The sequence below is a fragment of the Arabidopsis thaliana genome, chromosome 5 (genome assembly GCF_000001735.4).
Source record: "Arabidopsis thaliana chromosome 5, partial sequence".
NCBI lineage: Eukaryota > Viridiplantae > Streptophyta > Magnoliopsida > Brassicales > Brassicaceae > Arabidopsis > Arabidopsis thaliana.
In genome coordinates this window covers 24,131,666-24,156,830 of record NC_003076.8, presented here as the reverse complement: position 1 = coordinate 24,156,830, position 25,165 = coordinate 24,131,666, and the positions used below count along the sequence as shown (strand labels likewise).

The 25,165-nt window shown below is 36.5% G+C and overlaps 7 protein-coding genes, 1 long non-coding RNA gene and 1 other non-coding gene across 21 annotated transcripts; 5 read left to right on the top strand and 4 right to left on the bottom strand.

Moving 5' to 3' along the window:
• Positions 1-3,629: 3,629 nt before the first annotated feature.
• On the top strand, positions 3,630-5,897 carry AT5G59990 (CCT motif family protein; the record flags this gene model as incomplete). Of its 2 annotated transcripts, NM_125392.3 has the most annotated exons (3): positions 3,630-4,139; positions 4,399-4,557; positions 5,452-5,897. In NM_125392.3, 3 exons carry the CDS (start codon positions 3,747-3,749, stop codon positions 5,623-5,625), a joined length of 726 nt encoding a protein of 241 aa, NP_200807.1. In that variant the 3' UTR covers positions 5,626-5,897. The 2 variants fall into 2 exon arrangements, with proteins under 2 accessions (NP_200807.1, NP_001119462.1); NM_001125990.2 differs by lacking the exon at positions 5,452-5,897 and having other exon boundaries at positions 3,747-4,139; positions 4,399-4,980.
• Positions 5,898-6,888: 991 nt separating this feature from the next.
• Positions 6,889-9,732, bottom strand: GAF1 (Polymerase/histidinol phosphatase-like protein; the record flags this gene model as incomplete). 4 transcript variants are annotated; one of them, NM_125391.3, is made up of 7 exons in its annotated part: positions 6,889-7,157; positions 7,253-7,482; positions 7,559-8,511; positions 8,592-8,746; positions 8,842-8,922; positions 9,006-9,083; positions 9,190-9,732. In NM_125391.3, 6 exons carry the CDS (start codon positions 9,622-9,624, stop codon positions 7,439-7,441), a joined length of 1,746 nt encoding a protein of 581 aa, NP_200806.2. The 4 variants fall into 4 exon arrangements, with proteins under 4 accessions (NP_200806.2, NP_001154789.1, NP_001332678.1 ...); NM_001345380.1 differs by having other exon boundaries at positions 6,952-7,157; positions 7,253-7,477; positions 9,190-9,700; NM_001345381.1 differs by having other exon boundaries at positions 7,048-7,157; positions 7,253-7,495; positions 9,190-9,624.
• Positions 9,733-10,101: 369 nt separating this feature from the next.
• AT5G59970 (Histone superfamily protein) lies at positions 10,102-11,000 on the top strand. 2 transcript variants are annotated; one of them, NM_001345379.1, is made up of 2 exons: positions 10,102-10,542; positions 10,733-11,000. In NM_001345379.1, exon 1 carries the CDS (start codon positions 10,168-10,170, stop codon positions 10,477-10,479), a length of 312 nt encoding a protein of 103 aa, NP_001332089.1. In that variant the 5' UTR covers positions 10,102-10,167; the 3' UTR covers positions 10,480-10,542; positions 10,733-11,000. The 2 variants fall into 2 exon arrangements, with proteins under 2 accessions (NP_001332089.1, NP_568918.1); NM_125390.4 differs by having other exon boundaries at positions 10,102-11,000.
• Positions 11,001-11,422: 422 nt separating this feature from the next.
• On the top strand, positions 11,423-14,856 carry AT5G59960 (K-stimulated pyrophosphate-energized sodium pump protein). 3 transcript variants are annotated; one of them, NM_125389.3, is made up of 11 exons: positions 11,423-11,783; positions 12,111-12,195; positions 12,282-12,478; positions 12,608-12,690; positions 12,948-12,993; positions 13,330-13,386; positions 13,463-13,517; positions 13,592-13,692; positions 13,787-13,850; positions 13,937-14,070; positions 14,315-14,852. In NM_125389.3, the coding sequence occupies exons 1-11, from the start codon at positions 11,691-11,693 to the stop codon at positions 14,477-14,479; spliced, it is 1,080 nt and encodes a 359-aa protein (NP_568917.1). In that variant the 5' UTR covers positions 11,423-11,690; the 3' UTR covers positions 14,480-14,852. The 3 variants fall into 3 exon arrangements, with proteins under 3 accessions (NP_568917.1, NP_001330619.1, NP_001330620.1); NM_001345378.1 differs by having other exon boundaries at positions 11,425-11,783; positions 12,111-12,478; positions 14,315-14,844; NM_001345377.1 differs by having other exon boundaries at positions 11,476-11,783; positions 13,937-14,856.
• A 37-nt stretch (positions 14,857-14,893) lies between these two features.
• On the bottom strand, positions 14,894-16,892 carry AT5G59950 (RNA-binding (RRM/RBD/RNP motifs) family protein). Of its 5 annotated transcripts, none has more exons than NM_180898.3 (5): positions 16,426-16,734; positions 16,086-16,229; positions 15,869-15,937; positions 15,597-15,775; positions 14,894-15,498 (listed from the first exon to the last, which is right to left on the bottom strand). In NM_180898.3, the coding sequence occupies exons 1-5, from the start codon at positions 16,594-16,596 to the stop codon at positions 15,327-15,329; spliced, it is 735 nt and encodes a 244-aa protein (NP_851229.1). In that variant the 5' UTR covers positions 16,597-16,734; the 3' UTR covers positions 14,894-15,326. The 5 variants fall into 5 exon arrangements, with proteins under 5 accessions (NP_851229.1, NP_200803.3, NP_001190572.1 ...); NM_001203643.1 differs by having other exon boundaries at positions 14,964-15,501; positions 16,426-16,892; NM_001125989.1 differs by having other exon boundaries at positions 14,973-15,493.
• Positions 16,812-16,885, top strand: AT5G59945. Its single transcript has one exon. It is a non-coding gene; the product is annotated as a tRNA-Val (tRNA).
• Positions 16,893-17,347: 455 nt separating the features above from the next.
• AT5G59940 (Cysteine/Histidine-rich C1 domain family protein) lies at positions 17,348-19,606 on the bottom strand. Its single transcript, NM_125387.2, has one exon. The coding sequence runs from the start codon at positions 19,417-19,419 to the stop codon at positions 17,464-17,466; it is 1,956 nt and encodes a 651-aa protein (NP_200802.1). The 5' UTR covers positions 19,420-19,606; the 3' UTR covers positions 17,348-17,463.
• Positions 19,607-20,165: 559 nt separating this feature from the next.
• On the bottom strand, positions 20,166-22,606 carry AT5G59930 (Cysteine/Histidine-rich C1 domain family protein). 2 transcript variants are annotated; one of them, NM_001345376.1, is made up of 2 exons: positions 21,538-22,606; positions 20,166-21,414 (listed from the first exon to the last, which is right to left on the bottom strand). In NM_001345376.1, the coding sequence occupies exons 1-2, from the start codon at positions 22,303-22,305 to the stop codon at positions 20,335-20,337; spliced, it is 1,848 nt and encodes a 615-aa protein (NP_001332205.1). In that variant the 5' UTR covers positions 22,306-22,606; the 3' UTR covers positions 20,166-20,334. The 2 variants fall into 2 exon arrangements, with proteins under 2 accessions (NP_001332205.1, NP_200801.1); NM_125386.2 differs by having other exon boundaries at positions 20,273-22,600.
• Positions 22,607-24,439: 1,833 nt separating this feature from the next.
• On the top strand, positions 24,440-24,755 carry AT5G08945. The gene has a single exon (NR_143138.1). It is a non-coding gene; the product is annotated as an other RNA (long non-coding RNA).
• The last annotated feature ends 410 nt before the right edge of the window (positions 24,756-25,165 follow it).

Below are 25,165 nucleotides of genomic sequence, written 5' to 3'. Positions count from 1 at the left end.
ATGTCAATATGGATTAAACTTGAATTTATAATCTCAAATAACAAGAAAAAAAATCAAAATTAGACATCTATAGATATTTCTTAATCTGATGGGTTTTTTTTTGTAACGAATATGAATTCCAAGGCCAAAAACAGACGAAGTATCCAAAGTTTGAAAGTTTAATTTACGTGAATGGAGAATATGTGAAAATGGTGGAGAAACTATTGTGCTTGTTGACCTTTTTCTCTTGTCCAGAAGATTGGACAAACGCATAGAAACACATGCACGAGTCCTAATTAACAATTTAAAAAGAATAGAGAAAACAATAAAACAAAATGATGGGATCACTTAAAAACATCTAAATCACACCGTCTTTCTTTGATTTGTATGGAACATACTTTTCTTTCAACCAAGAACAAGTAACCCTACACATTTCATTTCTTTTGATCATAAACTCTTTGTGTACTCATTGCCTACATTTATGCTATTATCATTGCTTTCTATAGGCTTGGACTATATTATTTGCATATTGCCATTAATATATTGTAAAATCAAACATCTCGCATAATACCATGAAAAAGTTTTGTATGCATACTATACGTTGTTTATGTATGAATTCATGCTATAAAGTCAAAATGCAAATTCATATTTTCACCAAATGTAGTAGTAGTAGTAACGTTTTCACACGATTATATTAATTTCAGTTTTAAGTTCATTTTATAGTATTACTTATATTTATTTATATAATTTCATTAGTAATAGGAATAAATACTAAAATATATATCTCCCCTATTCTATCATCGTTTTCATGAACCGTTGACCTTCTTGAAACTACAACTAGGTATATAATTGTTGTGTGCAAATAACCAAAGTGGGTTACTGAGAGACTTGCGAAAGTATAAAACCAATAATTTGCTCCAGTGGTGGTAAGAAATGCAAAAACAAAAACACTATTTATTAAAAACAAAAAGAACAATTCTTATTGGATCGTTAAAACTCGAAACTAGTTATGAACCAACCATAGCATGAAACGTTTTGTTTTTGGTACATTATGCTACAAAGTTTACCACCAAATAGAAAAAGTCTTCGTTACCATCGATTGATCTATAGATTTTGCTTTTGCATGACCTTTCCCATCAACTTGTGGCTATTTTGCCCTTAAGGATACACAAAATGTCTTTCTAATTAGTCCCATAGTACATCTATCCACTGTTGGAATCGAGATCCTATGTCCTCGTAACGATTGCGAATTATTATTTATGTCTCTACATTATGTGGGGCAACTTTGTTTTAAGTTTTGAAATGTCTTCAACGTTCCCTAAAAAATGTTTGCAAAACACAGCTAGTATATTTAGAAATTACAATAAGAGTGGTGGATACGGAACAAACACAAATCGACATTAATGTTTGTACGTTGACGATAAAAAGAAGAGTAATCGATAAAAAAAAACTATAGATAATCCCAATAGATGATGGTTTAGTGTTGTTTGAAAATACTCTCTCAAAATGAGATTTACAGCTCTCTTCCTACTAATTGACCTGTTTAGAGGAGACTAATTTACATGCTCTAGTTTCCGGCGCATAAAAAATGAAAGTTTGTGTTAATCAAAGAAAAAAAATATAACTAATTTTTATTTCGTTGATTCTAATGGACCTACATTCCGATCCTCTTAAGTGAAAAAGATGCTTTCGTACCCCATAAATAAAATAAAATTATATATTTGGCTTAGAGAAGTGATATCGACGAGAAAAAATTCTTCAAATAAATTTATCGACGGACCCATATTGTATATATAGAATGTAATGGAGAAGAACAATCATTTCCCCTAATACAAGGGAAGATTGTATACACATTTCAGGAGGAAGACTATCTAAGTTAGTGCACTTTTGTTAATTTTGGTTCAAATTTAGGTTTTAGATGTAACAAATTTGATTTTTCATTTTTGGTTCGGTTTGTTACCATCATCCAAATGAAATATTTTGGATACATATAGATATATAATCATTTTAGTTTAAACTTGGATTGGACTGAATTAGATAAATATAATCAATATCATCTAGTAGTAATAATGTGATATGTGGGTTAATTTTTCTACTAAACAAACACCACGAGTTGGGTTGATATTATGTATCCTCATTATGGAGTGAGGCTTAAACAGGAAATTATAAGTTGTTTTGTTCTTAAATGAGTGATTATGTATTATGTATGATGATGATGATGAGTAGGCCAATTTAGTGACTGACTACAACGTGTTCCTACAATATATTGGTATATATGCAGTGATCCTACTATTCGAATTTCGTTCTTGGAATGTAACTAATCGTAAACAAAATATCTATAAAAAAAAACAATATTTATATACTTTACCGTAGGGGTAGCTATGTATAACTCGTTTGAGATATTCTCTCGATATGTTACCTAAATCGATTTGATTCCAAACAAAAAATTCTGGCTAATTAACCTGACTAATCATGGATTGGAACAGATATACAATTCATATACAGAGCAGTACTATCGTGTCTTGTCTGGTTAATTATCCGGACCGGACTAAACACCCGTTTAATGTGAACATAACCAAAGCAATCAAGTATCTGAGCTTAATTAATTATTACTGTTGATTAAGTTAATGATTAATTAGGCAAAAAAGTAGATTTGTATGCTGCTCACATGGGTTTGCGTGAAATAATGCTTTTAACCATCTTTTTGTCTCTCCTATACAATTCGAGCTAAAAAGCTAAGTCGTGTCCTTTATTTTATTTTATTTTTCTTTACATTGTTCTTTTGCTGTTATGATTTATGAATGTTGCACGAGATGTTATCTATCTACTATTTTAAAACACAATTGTATATTTTTTTTCGTCAAGGACTTGAAGTTAAAACACAATTGCTTACGAAAATATCAGTAAATTTACTGTTTCAAGAAATGATTATGCCTTCCATTTTACAACAATTATCGTTGTGAAATTCTTAATACATTAAAAAATGTTATAACGCCATTTAGTTTGAAACGTAAATGTGTTAAAGAGATTGAAAAAAAAGAAAGAGTTTACTAATTATAAAATTCAATATAATAACAATTTTTTTGAAATTCAATATAATTAGTATTTTTTTTTTTGAATACCAAGAGGTTTTGGACTGAAACCCGTAATCCCTCCGTACCCGAAACTACAGCATATAATATTACTTTTGTTCTAAACGTCATTCGAACTGGCGATCTCTAAGTTTCGTCTAGGGTTTTTACTAATTGAATTAACAACACTTGGTTATAATTAGTAATTATTTGTCACTAGCTTTCTTCCTCTGTATTTATAATTGATAGCATATTAATCAGTAACCTATATATAAGTAAGTATATTTGAATTTTTGTTTTTAGTAGTAGTTCTATTTTTAATGAAAACATTTTTAAACCTAAATGAAAAAATAATTATCATTTTTGTTCAACTATCCAAATTCACCTTCGTATAATACATGTCGGATTCAATTTCGTGTAATATATGTCGTTTGAAGAATAACGGGTGAGAGTGAGATAGAAGCGACCTGAAAACGAAAGGCAACTCTTTTTATACCTAAAGATTCCTTTTTTCCTAGTCAGTCAAAAGAAGTCAACGGTTAAGTCAGTTGACTTCAGATGACGATTAATGACGTCAGCATCAGTCCTTCCTCTGTTAAATAGAAACCAAACCACTTCGAGTTTCACTCACTCACACACACACACATAAACAAACACACAAAGACACATAAACACCACAATAAACTAAAACCCACCATGTGTGGACACGTCAGCACTTCTATAACCTCCGGCGACAACTGTCCATGTTTTCTATACTCCGACGACATAGTGGCTCCTCCTCAGCTGCTTGATCATCATCATCATCAGTTCCCGCCTCCGCCTTTGGCGCTTCTTATGATGAGCCAAAACTCTCTATACGCGGCCGAGGCGGTTTCAGGGTTCGGTTACTTTGATTCCGGCATGAACGGTGGTGGTGGAAGCAGCAGCTGCGACTCGCCAAGCTCTATGGGGAGTGGCGGAGAGAGTCTTGTTATGCAGAGGAGTGTTAGTAGCCATAATGGCTTTTCCGGTAATTACACAGCGGCCCATGATTTCGTTAACGATGATGATGGGCCAGTGAGACGGGCCCTTAGCGCCGGAGATCTACCCGTAAGTAATATTATATACACACTTGCAGTTTCGAGATTTCAAACGTTAACTTTTATGTTTTCGTTTACGTATGAAATTTTTCACATTTTATAAAACGAAACATTATATTGTTGGTTTGTTTTATGGTTTTGCAAGAGTGTAAAATGAAAACACCAAAACACAAATAAATTATCTAAACATACTAAAATTTGGGGTTTTATTTGAAAATAATAATAATTCTATCATAACATAAGACGACACTGTTTTGGTATGTGTGTAGAGGAGTAGCAGAAGAGAGAGCAGTACGGTGTGGAGTGAGAGCAATGCAATAATAGAAGGAATGAGCAAAGCCTACAAGTATAGTCCTGAGGAGAAGAAAGAAAAGATCGAGAAATATCGTAGCAAACGAAACCTTAGGAATTTCAACAAGAGGATTAAGGTAATTTTATAAATGTTTTACAGTTGTTTCTTTGTTCTAAACTGTTTGTTAGCATAAATTCTTATATCTTATTTTAACATATAAGAATTTATCATTTGATTCATATTGTTCTTCATCACATAGAGTCCATGTACACCTAACCTATATTATATATTCAACATGTGTATATATGTGTCGCATGGAAAACTTTTGAGGACTTGACATGTACAGTAGTTGTATGGAACAGTGACATGCACCTTCACATATATTGATGCAACCATTTTCTAATCAAGCATACAATTTCCTATAAATTTCTTCATTAATCAACTAATAATGATTTCTGTATAATTTCATACACAAGAGCATATATAAATGTCTATTTTCTTAAAATCAAATGTATAAGATATCTTTTCTTAGTAATACTGTTTTTTTTTCACATTTAATACAAAACTAAATGGTTCGTTGACCAAAAAAAAAAAAAAAAACAGGCTCAATGTATCATATCAATCACTCTTATCACTAAAAAGTAACATTGAATTTTTCTTTTCAATCTTATCTTCAAACATAAATAGAATTTCATCTGATATATATGAGTATGTGAACGAGAATTAATGTTCTGTCACATCATATTTGGGTCTAAGGAATCCTTTGAGATAGACACATCAAGCTCCAAGGTTGCTACAAGTTTTTTTCTCCATTAGTTTTTTCTTACAAGAAGGTCCACAAATATATTTCATTGCTAATTAAAGATCGGATTGGAGTATTCATGTACTAACATATTCAAACCGTATCTCAATGAGATATTTCTGCTCGCGTTATAATTTTTTGACCGACAAGTTTTGACTTGTGAATGATCTAAAAACTATCACAATACTTTGGGACAGGTTTAATAATAATCTTTTATCTTTCTATTAGTACGAATGCAGGAAGACATTAGCGGACAGTAGGCCAAGAATAAGAGGGAGATTTGCAAGAAATGATGAGATCTCACAACAAGAACAAGTTGATGTTATGGAAGCCGTGGTAGGAGATGTCGACACGTGGGCATCTTTTCTTGATTCTTTCTCTGCTAATCACTTCCTCAACTAATTTAATCTCTTCTATGTTTGTTTTTCTTATATATGTTTATATATGGCACTTTAATTTGTTTTGGTTTAAAAGATTTCCCCATGTTGCTAAACTCATGTGTAGGTTTTGTGTTATCTTTGTATATAAGAATAACATATCTTGTATTTTTGATCTGAGATATTTGCAAACTAATCCTTTTTCACTGGCCATACAATTCTGCATGAGTGGTATATGCCACTTTGTCAATTGACGATTGCAATTGTCTTAGCATGGCACTGAGTTCTATAAGTGAGATAAATGGGGTTTTAGATAGGTTAAAGGCAAAACAAAACGATATTCACCTATTGAGAACAAAGTGGATTTGAGATAAAACGTCGTCGCCGTATTAGATCCGTCATTTAAATTCGGTAGTCCATAAGTGAGTTGCAAACGATATACATAAAACAATTAAAAATATCGAACTCCAACTAAAACAAATTGATTACACATCGTTAATGTATATGGACCCTTAAATAGTTAATGTATAGTTTAGTATGTTCCTTAATGGTCTGATTTTTCTTTTACCAACTTGATTTACAAAAGTATTTAGAAAGTACAAAGATGATAACTTTTAGCATTGAAAAACATATAATGAACACATGGCCATGTTACTTTGATGATTTCATAATACTCTCACGTTGATTACACATCGTGCTAAGTACTAGCAATCTCCAAAGGTAAACATATATTATATACCTTAAGAATTCTTAAGATATCAAAGAAGCTTCCACTCAAATAAACTAACTTAAAGTAATCAACCCATACATTCATTCTCATAAGTCAGTATATAAAAAAAGCTAGAGGAAAACATACTAGCAATTATTTTTGCCAAAAAAAAAAGCTATGGAAAAGTTTCTCAGCACTTTTGATATTTTGCAAGAAAAAATGTTACTTTGATTGTAAGACTATATTATTTTCCAACAGTAACAAAAATCATTTATTTTTATTTAAAAGTGAAAATAATTTGAATGTTAGGCATCTTTAGTAATAAGAGAATAATTTTTCTCACAAGTAGGTAATTAGTAATAATGTGAAGAATAATGCTTCTCAATTAGATTATAAATAAAGTAGTTTTGAAAAAGGAAAGAGAGCAGTCTTTCTTCTTTAGCAATGGCTATGGAGGGAGATGTAGGCCCTCCGGCGACATTGTCCCCGACTTTTGTCGGCCGGCGGTAGATTTACCGACTCCTCCACTCTTAAATCTTTTTAACTTTTTTTTTTCCTTTTTAATATTTTAACTAAAAGCCTTTTTCTTGAACACGAGTACACAAAGAATCAACTCTAGAGAATAAATTAGATTCTTTCTTTCCCCCATTTTATAATCGGTTCAAAAATGAAACCACGAGACTTGCGTGGGTATAAATTAATGGACAAAACTTGTACTTATAAGAATGATCAAGCTCTTCAATGTTTTCTTTTTTTACTGATCCTTTTGAACCTTGATTGAAGTAGAAAAGGCTTGAAAGGCCTTAGTTGCGGTAAACGAACTCTACTCCTCTTAGCTTGCGTCTTACCTACATTATGGATTGATATAACATTAGACTGAAATCTATACTCCAAACTTATGTGTTAGGTTAGATTTGCAAATGAGGAAACTTAGATCTCGTACCTGATTTTGTGTCATTGTTATTTTCAGAGGATTGGACTTGGGCTTGGTGACTAGCTTCGGTTTCAGTCTTTTCAACCTTCTCGTCTTCAATTGTTAACTCTTCGACCTTATTGTCTTCCATTGTTATCTCAAAGGTGTTGTGGTTTGGAACTGATGCCTCTTCCTCGAGCTTTGTCTCATCGGACTCTAGTCTTGATGCTTCGTCATGGTCTTGCACAACCGCATCTGGACTGAGAGATTTACCTGATTCACTTAGCAAATCGGTAGTCTCAGAGGATAAGTTAGGAAGAATAATCTTACTGTCACCTGTTTCATGCATCTGGTCTTCCATTGTGACCTCCATGTACTCGTCGTGATTTGCTTCCGAAGAACAATCAATTTTCATCTCATCAGCAATGGATGTGAGGTGTTCAGGCTCAGGGATATGCTTCTCATCATCAATGGATGCGTGGTGTCCAGACTCAGTGATATGCATCTCATCATTACTAGCATGACCAGTAGTAGCTCTTTCTTTGCTGTTTTCGTCCACTGAGGCTTCTTCTTCAAAAGCAGCATTTCCCATGTTATTCACTTCAACAGGACTTTGTGGGATCCCATGATCGCTTTTTGACGGTGACATTGATCCACCTTCGGAAGTCGACTCAATATTCATGCTAACATCCGACGCTGCTTCTGACTTTGTACATCTTGTCAGTGTAAAGGGAGTAGCCGTCTGATTTTGCACCAAAATCCCCTGGCCATGGCTGGCACTGCATTTCCTTAGGGCAAATGCTTCTTCTTTGAGGACATTTGTAGTAGGTTCCACCTTATTGTCATCTTCAGACATCAGCATGTCAATTTGGCTTATGGTTTCAATTTCCCGAAGGTTATCATCAGATGAAGCTGTGGCCATACGTAGTTCAGAAACTTGATTACTACTGTGCACCTGAGTGTCAATCACCTTAGCTGCAGAAGGCTGAGTCACTGATTCAGTTCCTACAATATCCTTAACCCGGAAACCATGTTTTGGCAAGCCATCAAGAACAGAGGTGAAATCAATCGCCTTCGAGGATTTGTGCGCCACAACATTTGTGGCATCAAAAGCCTTTGCAAGATCATCCAAAAGCATGTCACCTTCACCGCTCGAAAGGCGATCCCATTTCATGCAATCTTCAGACAGAGGCTGTTCGAGGCTAAAAGTATCACCAGCAGAAAGTAATTCAACCCTGACAGCTTCTTTGTGAAACCGTTTTTTCTTTAAAACCTTGGCTATCATATTCCTGAAAGCAATTTAAAATCCATTCTCAATGACGCTTAGCAGCATCAAATAACACAATTGCTAGACGAATTTGATACATACCTACAATTTTTTGAAATGGCAGCTCTAGCTCTTTCAGCAGAGAGTCCAAGTAAGAACATGAGATTTATGACATCATTTGGACCTCTAAGTTCTGTGACTGAAGGAGCACCACTTGATATAATTAGATTCTTCCCCCTAGTCCAATCCACCAGTAACTAGATACACCATATCACAAGACAGTATAAGCAAGTTCTCATAAAACTTTCACATGATCAACTAATTGACAATAAAATTTTCCACAGAATCTCACCTTAGCATTTGATATAACTTGTCTCCTCGTTTGTGCATCCATAAGGATATCAGAGTACTTAATCTCAAAGTAAATCCCTCGCTGCAGATAAGAAAATTCATTAAGGTGAAGCAAATAAAAAGAATAAGATACACACAGATTCTTCTAACAGTGAAATCACAAACCTGAATAGCAGCTTTAACCATGGGATGCTTCAATCGGAATAACATCTTGTCCGTAAAATCTATCGAAATAAGATCAACCTATGAAAACAAACAAGCTAAGAGTTAAATCCTAACTAAAAAAACTCCAATTGAGCTACAAAAACTAAAGATTGAATTTTTAACAGAAAAAGAGAGAAATTCAAACCTCAGCTTTCTCACAGGCATAATCGAAAGCGTTCTGATTCATCGGCCTAACAGCAATAATATCATAACTCTTTAGAATCGGATTCCCAGAATTCAAACTCTGACACTGAGCATTACTCTCCACATGAACTGTGAGACGCGTGTACTGCCGAAACGGAGTAGTTCGCGGAACACCGAGTAAATCGCGATGGAATCCGACAGAAGAAGCTAACCGCGGAGCGACTTTGATTAGAGACCCAAGAGTGAGAAGAGGGATCGTACAAGAGTCTTTGTCAGACATTACGCCTTTGATCGAACGGTTATGTGCGATCCCAACATAGCCTAGCTCCATGGCTTTCGTGGCGAGCTTTAATCGTAAGGTTTTCCCGCCGGCGATTTCCTTACCACCTGATCGTGGCGGCTCATTGTACGGAATGCTAAGATCGAAGAATCCCATTAGTGAGTCGGAGAGAACAGTGGCGGAGAGATTTTCCGATTAGGGTTTAAGCATTAAATAACGGGTTTTTAGATACTTCACCGATTTTAGGAGAAGAAATATAAATACGACCAAAAAAAAAAAAAGAGAAGAAAAAGAAATAAATTTATTTTACTATGCAACCGACGACGTATGAGGCAGTTACCGAAACGCCTGCGTATTCGAAAATAAGAGAAGTTTGGTTTCGATCCATAACCGGCCCATTAAAAAGTAAGCCAGCCCATGCAAACTAGTAACTACAAAGCGAAGCTCTGAAGAACACTTATGTAGTTATCATGCGGATCACAATTAATAACCGTTGATTAAAATCAATCGACGGCTATCATGTCATATCAGTATTGACAAGGATTGAGCTTAACAGCCGTTAGATGGGTTATTAAATCGGATGGTTGAAAACAAAAGCCCTCTTATATATAAACAAACACGTCCAGTCAATATCTGAAAATCAAAAGCAATTCTTCTTCACACAGTAGCGAAAAAAAGAAATCTAATTCTCTCGAGAAAATGTCTGGTCGTGGAAAGGGAGGAAAAGGCTTGGGTAAAGGAGGAGCCAAGCGTCACAGGAAGGTTCTGAGAGACAACATCCAAGGAATCACCAAGCCTGCCATTCGAAGATTGGCTCGTAGAGGTGGAGTCAAGCGTATTAGTGGTCTCATCTACGAGGAGACACGTGGCGTCCTCAAGATCTTTCTCGAGAACGTAATTCGTGATGCTGTCACTTACACCGAGCACGCTAGGAGGAAGACTGTGACCGCCATGGATGTTGTCTACGCTCTCAAGAGGCAAGGAAGGACTCTCTACGGATTCGGCGGTTAATCAGGGTTTTTCAGATTTGTGTTTGGAGATCTGTTTCTGGAAATTAGATTTGAGAATTTCAATGTAGGTATTTTAGTAAATGTAGCAAGATTTGATTTCCTTTTTTTGCTATTTCGCTTTTGTAATGTGTTTTCATTTGCTAAATTCTCAACAATGGAAACACGCAATTTGGTGAAAGTTCGTTTGATTACTCATAATCTCTTATGACTCTGACTCTAATTTTCTACCTCGCTTTGAATTGTGAATTTGACAGTAGAGCAGACGTATTAACTCGTCAGCCGTCAATCTAGTTCTTTATCAGCGGCGATCTTCGGCTGTTAATCAACTACGTGGCGTGACGAGATACGTTGAAATCAGCTTGACTGTTGGCTCTCGAGTATAACATGTCTTGGGCTTTTCGATTCGTTATTATTGTTTAGAACGAAATATTTATTTGCACTAAAATGTACAAAATTTAAGCCCAATAAAACATCACCAAGCCCATAAATAACGACGACAAGACGTCAGGTCCAAATGTTGAGAGTAAAGAAGCTTTAACCAACTTTACTCATTAGCGCGTAAATTTTAGTTTCCCTCCATTTTGTGTTGATTTTATATAGTTTTCATTTTGCCACGAGTGGTAGTGGATAATGAGGTCTTGATCCATTTTAAAAAGGAGATAGTGGTATCTTAAGGGTTCTTTGAATTTGATGAATCAAATCATCCAATTTCTATAATTGGATACAGATCTAAAAGAAGGTGATATGAATAAATTGTCGTATTGCATAACAAATTCTGAAAAGATACAAAACGACATTAATCAATCTCATTCCGAAACTATTCTACCACAACGACGTTGATTACTTTTAGAAAAAAAAAAAGATTAAAAGAAAAATAAACAGGGGCCTGAAGAGGTACACGTGTCTTCAGCCAACCAACACGTCATCTCTCTGATCCAGAATGCAACGAAGTCGTTTTGAAACAAACTATATCTTCGTTTTTTCCTCTCGTGTCTTTATCGGAGTTCACAGTAGCAAAAGAGAAAAGAAGTTCACGCCTAATTACGACTAATTTTTAAATCCAGAGGAGACCCCATTCATTGATTGATTGAATAAAATAATTCGTAACGAAGAAGCAATCATTATCATTCTCTCGATTTCTCATACTAGCGATAATAGATCGACGCTGTTGATCGCATGTGGTAGTTCCTTTTTGGATCAGTGGTTTTTGAAATGGAGAAAGTTTCGTCGCCGTCTTCCTCTTTTTCACGGAGGTCTGCTTATCTTGAAGCTCTTACACAAGAGATTAAGAAGAAGCTTACACGGGTTTGCTCTTTTTCTTCTTCGTTATTCTCGATTTGTATTGATCGGGTTTCGATTTTGCCCAGAAAACACGATTTCTCTAATTCGAGACACATGCATTAGATAATTCCACGAAATTCTGATTAAGAAATGGTTTCTTCGATTTTTTTTGGTTTTGATTCATTTTGAATCTACCGTTTCCGATTGAGATCAATGTCATGCAGCAAATCTGATTAATGTTTATCAATCAACAAATGTTATATACCTGTTTTCAGCTTTTTTCACGGCTAGATTTCTGGATTTTGTCATCTTCAATTTGAGACTATAAAATTGATTTTGGAATTTGTATAGGCTGTTGTCTCTCCAGCACAAACACGCAACTTGTTACAAGACTTATTTGCTGATATAGCTCTCGAAGTAGACGATCGAGCCAAAGGTTACACTTTTCATGTCCCCATTTTTTTGAATTCAAATCAGTTTTTACCACTGGAATTTAACTTTTCGAGCTGGAATTTGAAGCAGATGTGATCCTTAGCAAAGAAGAGGATTTGATTACTTCTGATGAAGCAGATGCTGATGGTCCGTTATGCTTTTTCGATGTCCTTGCTGATTACTATGTGAAAGTGTCTGAGAGGGGGAAGGATATACTTGATTTGATGGTGCAGCTGTGGAGCCAGTCCTTTGCATCACATATATTCTCTCTACTGTTCCATAAATGGGTATTGCAAATCTTACGATTTTGCTTTAGTGTTATTTTCAATCCCCAAGGTTCTTTGCATTGTCTTCAGTCCATTAGTTTGTCGACTGAGTCAATAATGTTTAATGTGTTTCTTCTATATTCTTCTCAGCTGTTTGAGGTTGAGCTTGACAATCAAGAAATACTCCTGCGATATTCTTCGGCTCTGGTGCAGGGAGCAACAAATGTGTTCTGGTAAAAATTTATGAACTTTGGCATAGCAAATTAGCATCTTCACTCTTGTTGACTCGCTTGGTTCAGTGTGTATACCTCACTAGGCTTAATTGTGTGGTTTGGATCTGTAGTAGTGGCATTGGCATATTTTAACTAATGATTTTATAGTTTGTTAAGAAATGGTATAATAGTTTTTTAGAGTCTCTGGCTACTTAATATTGCATTGCCAAGCATTATGAGGGGTAACAGGTGATAATTTCTACTCATATTAATTACAGGATAGACATCCAGACAAATACGAGGCGCTTCCAAAGTCTCTTTCGGGTATCTTATTTTCCTCAGATATATCGTATTTTCATCTTCTTTGTTGGATAATGTACGTATATAGGGAACTTTAGTTATCAATCAAGTGACTTTGATGTATTAAGGAAGACTATGTTCTCAACAAAAACCCAATTACTGGCCTTCCAGCTAGACCATGTAAACCACACATGCTAGAGATCATCACATCCTCTTTCTAAGATGTTACTTTGTTTAATGCCTCTTATACATCTTCTAGGCAATAAATATTGCTTTGTACTTGTCAAATCGGGTTGTTACTGTACGCTCAAATCGCCATGCAATTTTGCCACTGTAACTAACATCTCTTTGTTCTCTTAGTATCTCCTTGAGGAAGTTGCTTTGGAGCAGATACGATTGAAAAAAATTCCCATTCAGGTGAGTTTCTTCATTCTCATGATGGTTCAACTGATGGAGAACCTGGAGATTGACTTTCCCATATACCTATTTTCAGGCTCAGAGGGAACTGTATCTCTTACTCTCTAGGTTCATTTTCTTTTACAATTCAGGTAAGACATTTTTCTCTGAAAAGTTATCATTGGAACCAAAGCGTTTCTTCTTTCACTGACAAATTGTTGTCCAGTGGATAAACTCGATAGCTTCTTGAGGAACTTCCCAGAGTTTCCAAATGCTTTCTTGATTGGAGGACCTGGAGATTTCCTTGTTATCGAACTAACTGATCAGGTATAGAAGCAAAAGCTTTATGACTATCTTCAATTTCTCTCAAAATTGTATCACACACATCACTCATCTAATATTTCTTATTTTATTGCGGCAGCTGCAAAAACTGAAGGTGGAACCAGTGCTGCTACATTATCTTTCTCAGATGAAGATTCTTCAAGGTACATTTCTCTCCTTTAGGAACTTGTCTAGATTCTGCATCTAACATGGAATCAAAGTTATAAGAAATGTTTGATTTCATCTGCAGGTATGGAACTGAGAATGACTACTAGCACAAGGTTAAAGGCGTGTTTATACAGTTTTACCTCTCCTGGAGGTCCAATGTACCCGACAAGAGCCGTCCGTCATGCAGCCTGGGATGCTTTGGATTCCCTCTTTCCTGTGAGTATTACCTTGTAAAAAGTTCAGGTTTAGGCCCATTGTTTTGATTGCAAGATCCAGTGTAAGTGTGTATGGGTTTCAAAAACATCATCTAAGAGTTTTAGGCAATCACCTAAAAATCTGAAAGCTCCCAAAGTTCAGCAAAACAGGCTCAAGTTCGCTCGTTTGATGTCTTTAACACTTGCATATAGATCACATTATGGATAGGCTTGGCTTGTAACATTGTGATGCTCTTGTCTTGCAGGTTGGGCGTTACCCGAGGCATCTCATTAGTCTATTTTTCAGGCTGCTATATCCGTGGTACTGGCCATCCTCATGCTGGAACTTTGTGGTTTCTTGCATTAAGGCGGTACTCTATTCTATCGTAAGGCTCATCTTTTCACGGCGAGAAAAGCCAAGGCAGAGCTGAATAGCTTTTACTTTTGATGAAGCTTACAGCAGGAATCCAATCCTTGTGTATATAATGTGGTTTTGGTCAAAGAGGCAAACCAGTGAACCTTACCTTCACCTGTATTACTGTCTACAGAGAAGATAAACTCCGTTTTGTGAAAGATCCCATGGATAAGCTTTTGACTTGTTTTGTTGTCATTGGTAAAATTGTTATTTTGCTATAGAGGACGTGTATTGTGTCCAGAAACCCTTCTTGTGTAGAAGATAAACCATTTCGGCCTTCTGTTTTAGTTGTATTGGATCTGTAAGAACTAAGAACCCTTAAACTTTTCACCATTCATGGACCATGATATCATCCAACGTTGTGTATATTACTAATTCGACATGCTTAGAAATAGAGAGAGAAACTTAAAAAGTTGAGACTCGCACAATATACAGAACTGGAACGATAGATTCTGAAAATCCTCTCATGCATGGAGTAACACTATTGAACAATTTTGCGTAAATGGTTTGATACTTTAATGCAAATGAACAATATTCAATCAAAATTCTGCGCTCATAATACCACAAGGCATGGCTTGGATAAGAGACACAATACAAGTAACTAAACCTGATTTCTGAAAACTCTTTTGCCTGCATATGATCTGTAAACGAAATTGGTATTCCTTCCTCTGCCTTTCACTTGAGGGTATTAAGATAGACAACAACTTTAAATAACACATATTCTCAATTCTGTAAAGTCATTCTAATGAAACAAATGAACAACACAGCCAAAAAGGCGCTAAGTGGTAAAGCCTCTGGCAAACATTTTCTCGATTCTCTTCCTCCTAAAACCCCTACCGGTTTGAGAAGATCAGTCACGTTCCTTAGTTTGTCTCCATATCTCCAGAATGGTACTTATCAAGATCCGCATCAAGATCTTCCGCAGAAATCTTCTCTGCAGGGCCCTTACCAGGACGCCTACCACGACCACCACCACCTCGGCCACCGCCTCCTCGTCCACCACCTCGTTGTTGACCTCCTCTCCCTTGTCCTCCTCTGCTAACCCAGTAAGACAAACACACTTTCAATACACCTCACAAGATGGAAGAAGCTTTTACATATAACACATAGTAATGAGCAGTGCTTAATCTCACCTCCATGGAGCACCATTGGAGTTTCCATTCGCAGGTCTACCAGACGGGGCTGCAGCAGTTTGAAGATTAGTGCCCACAATCTCTATCTTCATGGGTTTTCCATCCAGCTGAACATCATTATACTTCTTCACAGCTGCGAGTGCATCGCCACGCCGAGAATACACTACTTCAGCAGTTCCCTAATGGTAATAAAGTAGTTTACAATACTTCAGTCATCAAGACTCAATAAGAGGAAGGAGACATACAAAACTATCATCACAATTCACAAGTACCTTTGATCTTCCACTTCTATCAAAATGAACTGTGTAGCGTTTAAGTTCTCCAACTTCAGCAAACAGTTCCTGCATATTAACAAACATATTCATATTAACTACTTCGCAGGATCGAATCCATTATATTTGGTATCTATTCAGGTAAGACGATGCTAGATTCCAGGAACCCTAACTATGCAGATTAACAAAGAATTAGGGTAAAGAACAATTTAGGCACCTTGATGTCTTCGTTCATGACACCGTAATCCAAATTGGAAATGTAGAGCTTGGTTCCAGTTTCGATTCCGGCGGAGGAACGTCCCGATCGGTGATCTTCAGATCTATCGGAGAACATGTCGTGACCCCAGGTGGACTCCGGCGCCTATACAACCAAATGAATCCGTTGTTTGATATTTTCCACGTATTGAGAGATTGATCAACACCAAAAGCTTTTTTAAAGAAAACGTCAACGCAGAGTCTATTTTCCATTATGAATCGGCAGATCTGAGAAGAAAGATCCGGCGAAACTAGAGAGAAGAAGAAGAAGAAGAAAGAACAGATGTAGAACGGATTTGGACCTTGGCTGATTGGTATGGAGCAGATCGGGTTGATTTCCGATTAGGGTTGTTGCGGCGAGTCGGACCCGGTCCGGATCCGGATCCGGTTCCACGAGCGGGGCCGGCTCCACCACGAGACTTACGGTTCTTGGCGATCATGTCGTCGAGAGACATATCTAATCCAGTCGACATTTCAAAGGTTCTCCGATCGACGTTTCTCTTTCGACGGCGGGGGAGATAGAAATAATACAAGAGAGAGAGAGAGAGAGAGAGAGAGAGAGAGAGAGAGAGAAAGAGCAGAAAAAGATCTACAAAAGTCGAAATTAGCCGACACTGGTTACAAGTTACAATATTAAACAGTTATCTATATGTATATATATATTGTTGAGGTTAGAAAGAAGCATGTAGGTTTCGTGGTGTAGTTGGTTATCACGTCAGTCTAACACACTGAAGGTCTCCGGTTCGAACCCGGGCGAAGCCATTATTTTGACATATTTTTACCTTGGTTATATATACTTGGCCATTCGGTGTATAGCAATTCAATATTTTCAATATGTTACCGTATAACAATGATTTTCATAACTATAAGTGATCATGCTATCGCATAACAATGAGTCTGATTGCATTCTAGTTTCTTACAGATAAAACTGGAAGAGTATAATGATAATTAAAGCTGTGTTGTGAATTCGGGCAAAATTTAGAGAAATCTTAGAAAACATAACTAAGAATAAACAAATATCTTTGAACCTTGTAGTCTCTAAGATATTTTCTTGCATTAATCTTATGAGTGATGGAATTATAAACTCTTAGGCATATCTTTATATAGATAAAATATAGAGACATGGAAACCCTTAACAGTATCTATTAGAATTTAAATCACAACTCAGTTATGTTGCAAGACGAGCAAAGTAAAGAAGTTCAAATTAAAATCAGATATTGAATTTGGACTTGTAGGGCAGCTAGCGAATGCAACCATGAATAATTCACTCATCTTGTAAAATATAAAGGGTATCGAAGTTTCATCCTTTCCACACAAAATTAAACAAATTAAACACTCAATCAACATGATCTAGCTGAAACCATATCAGAAAAACATGAACGAGAACATATGTATACATTGTCTTCATCACAAGCTTTTAAGATGACGGAGACCTTGCATCGAGAGCGACACATGCTGCATAATGGTCGAGTGTTGTGATTGTTAAGAACCACATAAAATTTCTTTCCCCCAACAGTATCAACCATGCGTCCTGGCATGAGACGTGAGAAATCTCCTAGTACGCATTCCACATGCAATGTGACTCCACAATCAAAGCTTGTATAGAACCATTTACTTGGATCTAACTCTGTCTCGCATATATCGCACCAATACTTTCCATTCGCCGTTTCACCACAAGATAGAGTGAGAGGGTGCTCATCGTTTCTATGCCTTATCTTTAATGGCAAACTAGCGCAACTTAAACACAAATCAAAGTCACAAGCATTGCAACAAAGCATATGAACCGTTACCTTATGGCATGCATTGCAAGAGTGATTTTCCTTAGAATCAAAATATAGTGGATGCAAATGGCCATTATGAACGAACGGCTCAGAAAGAGAACCACAATGTACATCTATCTCCCACCCTCTTTGAGATGCGTACTTAAAACCAGTAGAACATTCACCACAGTACCCACAGTCTATCACATCACGAACACGACTACTTGCTCCCACTAATTTGAATGGTGTGGTTGCAAACACGAGTCTCTTCTTCATAGGAAGATTAGCACACTTTTCATGGAGAATGAAATGACATTCCTCACAACTGTAGATCGGATCAAATCCGATCGGATATGTACATGCTTCACATAGTGCGTACGCGTCATGAATGATGCCTTCTTTGTGCAGCCTTAGAGTATGTTGTTCATGACTAAAATGACTTATCAAGTTATCACCCATTACCTTGAATGGTGCAATATCTTCTGTGATCTCAGATGTCCCTTCTAATTCCACACCATCCCATACATTATCATGTACTGCGCATTCCCAGTGAACTGCATAGTTACTGCAAACGACACAAGCATATGCCCCACAATCCCTGTCAACAATTTCGCGGCAAACTCCGCAGTTCAAATATCCAGGGCCAAGCTGATGAGTGTAAGAGATACGATGGTCGTGACGGTTGATGTTTATGACTTGAGGTAGGTTGATACCATTCCCATTGACAACGAAACCACAAGGAAGGCACATATAAGCTCTGCTGTTATATGTCAGCGCGGAACCTTGATATGAAATTCCGTTTAGAAAGAGAGTAAGTTGATGCTTGTGGGTCTTGGTATGCTCGATAAAAAGAGGTGGTGGGCGTTTAGTACAACCAAGGCATGATGTGAAGTTGCAAACAGAACAATAATAAAGCATATTTTCTGGTTGTTGTTCACATAAAAGACAAATCTTCTCAGCATTATCCGTAAGTGATTCAGATGCGATGAGCTTGAGAGGATGACTAGGGTGGCAAGGATGATTTACCTCTTTTGAGAGATGGACGCAATCCACGTGGAAGTACAGATCGCATCCAAGACAAGAATAGGAAGGTCCACCAATAGAATCCTTGCAAACTTCACAAGGGGCCTTCTCCTCTCGTTTCTTCAAAAAGACAAGTGGATGGTCATGACAGATAGGATGTTCAATAGCAGGCGGTGATGGGTTTATCCCACAAGTCAAATCCAGCTTGAACTCACATGTGGGACAACTATAACCAGCGGCTTCCAATCGCTTTTGTCCACACAAATCACATGGAAGATCTCCCAGGCCATTGGTGAGAAAGAGAGGATGTTGTTGGTGGAAAGAGTGGCTGATCTCAGATGGGGCCTCAGCGCACTCCTTATGAAACCGAGCTTTACAGTCAGAATCATTGCAGACGTACCCGCCGTAGACGAAATCTTCTACACCGCAGCCTTTACATGTACTAAAAACGATCCGAGCCGAAGGAAATATAGGGTGCTCGTGAATGGGTAGCTTTACTGCTCCTGTATCCATGTATGATGTATGTGAATGAGATTCTTTCTTTTCTCTTTTTCTTTAGGAGAAATGGAAGCTGAACGTGGAGGTTAGAGAAATTTTGATCCCATCCAACTTCCAACAAATATGATACAGAGTTTCCAGATCAGGATTGTAATATTTTTATTTTAAAGTCAAAATCAAAATATTCGAATTTGATCCGAAATATGTTTTTACTTTTTAGATATATATTCTAAACTTATAAATCATGATTTGATAGCATTGACTATCTATTTCCGAGAAATATTACATTGCACAACATGCTGTAGTTGTTATTGTTGCGTTCGATATTATATTTTAGCAATATTGTTTGATATGAATCGATTTAGCTTTTGGATTTCTATTGATTGTCAAAAGTAGTTGTTCAAAAAGGGGCTCCTCCTCTCGCTTCTTCAAAAAGACTAGTGAATGGAGAATAGTCATGACAGATAAGATGTTCAATGGCAGGCGGTGATGGTTTTATCCGCCCGCCCATAAATCAGGTAAAACATGGTCTTATCCGTCTGTCAAAAAAGATTTTATAATTAAATAAATTTAATTTTTTTTATTAGGTGACAAATTCTAATTAACTGGAATAAAAGCGGTAAATAAAGGTTCACCGCGAATATTTTTTCAAGTGTGAAACCACCAAGAAAGATCCACCGGTTTATTGCAAAGTACTTCACAAAACATGAACGGGAACAATAACATAAGTCTCCAAAGTAACTGTATCGATCGATTTACTGGTATAGAACGATTTAATTGGATCTAACTCTCTCTCGCATGTATCACACCAATAATTTTCATAAGATTAAATAGGGGAAGAATTGAGAAACCACCGTAAAAGATACACTCATCAATTTAGAATAAAACATCAAAGCCTTTTCCTCTCACATGAAAAATCGTAGCAATGCCTCACAGATAATATGAGAAATGCATCAGAAAACATGAACGTGAACAAAAAAAATATACAATGTTACCCTCACGAAACTTAAGGATTACAGAAACCTTGCATCGAGAGTGACACCGGCTGCACATTGGTCGCGTGTTGTGATTATTGAAAACCACCTCCACGGTATATACCCGGTAGTCAATGGTGCATCCTGGCATGAGACGTGAGAAATCTCCTAGTACGCATTCCACATGCAATGTGCCTCCACAACCAAAGCATGTATAGAACCATTTACTTGGATCCAACTCTGCCTCACAGATATCACACCAATATTTTCCATTTGCTTCTTCACCACAACATAGCGTGAGAATGTGCTCATCGTTGCTATGCCTTATCTTTTTTGGCAGACTAGCGCACCATAAACACAAATTGAAGTCACAATCAGCACAACAAAGCATATAATCTCTTATGGTTTTTTGACAAGCATTGCAAGGAAGCTCCTTTTGCTTTTGATCAAAATATAAGGGATGTAAATGGCCATCATGGACGAACGGCTCCGTAAGGGAACCACAATGTACATCGATATCGCTTTGCCTCCTTTCTTGGGACTTGTACTCGAAACCAGTAAAAAACATTCCACATAACTTGCAATCTAAAACCTTGCAAACATCATTACCCGGTCCCAGTAATAGGAATGGTAAGGTAGAAAAGACAAGCCTTTTCTTCATAGGGAGATTAGCACACTTTTCATGAAGAATGAAACAGCATTCCTCACAATTGTATATTCGACCAAATTCGACTGGATGGCCACATGCTTCACATCGTGTACTATCATCATAAATGATATTGTTCTTGTGGAGTCTTAAAGAATGTTTGCTGTGACTAAAATGACGAATCAAGTCATCCCCAACCACCTTAAATGGCGCAATATCCTCAATATTCTCAGCTTTCCCTTCCAGTTCCACACCATCCCATATGTCATATCTTGTTGCACACCGTGAATGAACTGCATAGTTGGGGCAAACTAAGCAAGAATAAGCTCCATTGAATTGGCATACACTTCTTCGGCAAACTCCACAGTTCAAATACCCAGGACCAAGATGCTGTGTGAAAGAAATGCGATGATCATGACGATTTATGTTTATGACTTGAGGTAAGTCTACACAACTACAATGGACCGCAAAACCACACTGAAGACACATATAAGAGAGTATAAGTCCTTTTACCCCACAAACGTTACAAGTGCAGTAGACTCCTCTTGGAAAGAAAGTAAGAGGATGCTTGTGCGTCTTCACATTCTCGACAACAAGAGGTGGTGGTGATTTGATACAACCAATGCACAGTGTGAAGTTGCAGATAGAACAATGATAAAGAATACCATGCGGTTGTTGCCCACATAGAAAACAAGTCTTCTTATCATTATCTGTAAGTGATTCAGATTCGACGAGCATGAGAGGATGATCAGAGTGACAAGGATGATTTACCTCTTTCGAGAGATGGATGCAGCCCACGTGGAAGTACAACTCGCATCCAAGACATGAATAGGATGATCCAAGAATTCTATTCTTGCAAACTTCACAAGGGGTTTTCTCCTGTCTTTTCTTCAGGAAGACAAGTGGATGGTCATGGCAGATGGGATGTTCAATAGCTGGCGGTGGTGGGTTCATCCCACAAGTCAAATCCACCTTGATTTTACATGTGGAACAACTATAAAAGTACTTCGCTGGCTTTGTTTCTCCACACAAAGCACAGAAACAACTCCACCATCCCTCTTCATATGTGAGCAAGAGAGGATGTTGGGGGTGGAAAAGATGGTTGATCTCAGATGGGAGCTCAACGCACTCCTTATGCATCCAAACAATAGGATCATTGCAAAAGTAGCCGTTGTAGATGGCACCTGTTACAGAGCAGATATGACATCTAGCGTTGATGTACCGAGGAGCAGGTTGAAGAGAATAATCGCGAAAGGGTAGTTGTACTGCTGATGTATCCATGTATTGATCGATGGAAGTGATCTTGCGTGTTTCTTTGGTGAGATCACGAAGTCGAACCGGAAGACAGCAATATATTTATCTTCTTGTATATAAATAAATAAAAATATGAAAAATGTATGTTATATATGTTGCCTTCGCAAACCAAAAACAAATTGGGGTGTTGGGTGGGGATAAAAAAAAAAAAAAAAGTTGGAAAGGTTTCTAGCGATTTAGATATTAATCGTGGTTTTTTGTATAATTTTTAAAAAAAATCTTGGTATAGAGGTTTATCTAATCCTATATAGTATACCGGAACATATTGTCCGTTCCGTGCCATACAAGGTCCTCCTCTGTGTCTCACATGTGAAGTTAGGAGGCTTTTTTCGCTAACAGCTAACATGCTTGAAGCTTGAATCATTTTTTTAAAGAAAATATCGTCGTGGATCTCAACTAGTTAATACCGGTTTTGTTTAATAACTCAAGTGGCGTTTCTTATTAACTCGATGTGAATAAATCTTCGACTGCTAACGTTAGTTTCTGAAAATACTCTGTACGCTTTAACAAAAAAAAAAAAAAAAAAATACTCTGTTTTGTTAATTATAATAACCTATGTACGAAGAGCTTAAATACTATACATTAAACATTGTTTAATTTTTTATATCGTTTCTTATTCTATAATTTAGTTGACTTAGTCGTGGTTGGAATATAATTTTCCTCATTAAGATTTGAATCGTTCCTAATATACATACATACAGTTAAATACTTAAATTACTAGCTCTAGCTGGACAGCTAAAATGTTCAATAACTAGTAGATTCTACTAAAATAATAATCCATCTTGATTTTGTTTTAAATAAAAAATATTTATTATTAATACCCATATATAAATTTATAAAATTTCAACCAATCATAAAAATCGGTACATAACAGAAATGACTATTGTTTGACAAAAAATAGAAATGACTACTAAATGCACTTAAATTTTACATAGAAAATAACAAAACATCTAATTAAATAAAACATATAAAAAATCCTATAACATCCTAGAAGTCAAATGAATTTATCTAAACAACAGTTAGAGCCAATTTATTTTTAAAACGTTTTGGCCACGTCAAAATAGGACCGGCCATGTGTATAGTCCTTTTTTTAATTTCTCAAAGGCAGTTGAACTTTAAATAATTGTTCCACAAATTAAGTCTTAATTAATTTATTTTTCTTGAATATAGAAGTCGTCATATCGTCCAGAATTTGAATCGTTCTTTGTCACTGAAAATTAAATGAAAGGTCAAACTAGCGAACAGCTAAGAGATTAGTCTTCAATCATCTTCTAATTGATGCGATTACTTAATGCTGTTTTGTTTAATAAACCAAGTGGATTTCCTATTAATCTGATGTTAATCACGATTCTCGAATTAATAAGTGCGGCAAGCTGTGCTGACGGCCTGAATTTTCGTGCCCACATGAAAAAATTCTCATCATGCCCCCAACTCTTGTAGCTCCCAGGGAACAAGGACACGTTGTGATTAAACAAATCTTGCTAATTAACCAGATCCTATCCATAATGTGAAATGTTGACGGTGAAACCTAGACTCGTACAAAATACATTGCTGATGTAGAAGGAAAATGCCTAGAAGCCCAAATGGCAAATAGAGTAAAATTGAATCCTTATCTACTAACGAATAGCGTGGACGAAGCCATTTTTAAGGGTATGAATCTTAAATGGGCTTATAAACCGTTCACTAAATGATTATGCTCCTAAGCCCATCTAAACTATGGATCCATATTTACTAGTTAGAGAAAGTGAATGTTGTGAATCTCAAGCCTGAAAATTTTAGCGCAGGTTATGTGTTAATAATGAAAAAACATTGCTCACAGGTCACAGCTATATATTGGATCCGAAAAGACATGAAGAACACATGCTTCAGATCGTTTACTTTCGTCCTTCTTGAGCTTTAGTATGTTTTTTATGGCTGGAATTTCTTTATCAAGTAATCACCAAGCCACCAACTTGAACAGAGCAATATCTTTGTCATTCTCATGGATTCCATTCAATTATGTTCTACACCATCACACTTTTTTTAGCAAACATAAGCCATCTAACTCTTTTCATGTTCATAGCCGATCACACTCTAGTATAACAATGAGGTTTGATTCTGTCTAGTTTCTTGAAAATGCATGTATAAACATATTGATGCATTTTCTGTGAGAATTGTTTGGTAGTTTTCCTTAATTGCATCACTTGTCGTCTCTTTGATTTTACAGTCTGCATCACTTGCGCTTGGGATGATGGTTTCTCTTTCTAATGAAGTCGCTTATCTTCTGTATAGGATTTTACTGATGCAAGTGAAACCTCTGGTATGAGTCATCACATGTTTGCCTAGATTCCCCTGTCTGTGTATTGGGAGTTTTTGATGGTCGATGATGCAAATCTTGAAAACTTAAAAGTAAGAATGATTGATTATTCTTGTGTAATGTTTTATTTGAGAGGATTTTTCATAAGTGAACACATTCAATGATTTTTCATCCTTTGTAAAGGATCTTATCTTTAAAAGATAGATCCACTGATGCAGAATACAAATCAGTTATGGCAAATCGAATGCTGTAATACTATTGATGTACTCCACTTCACGTCACACTATTTACAAAACCTAAGCCAAAATTAAGAACAAATCATGCATCATATATACATATGTCAATCTAAAGCAATGATCAAGAGTGAGGAAACATACAATGTAATCATAGTTGACAATATGGAACAGAGCTTTAGAAACTAAACCAGCATCTTTGCAAGTCTAACACAAACAATTCTCAGCTATTGAAACAAAAGCAGTGGATAAAAAAGTAGACAAAGCTTACAGCAATAGTCATCTATTCCAAAAATAC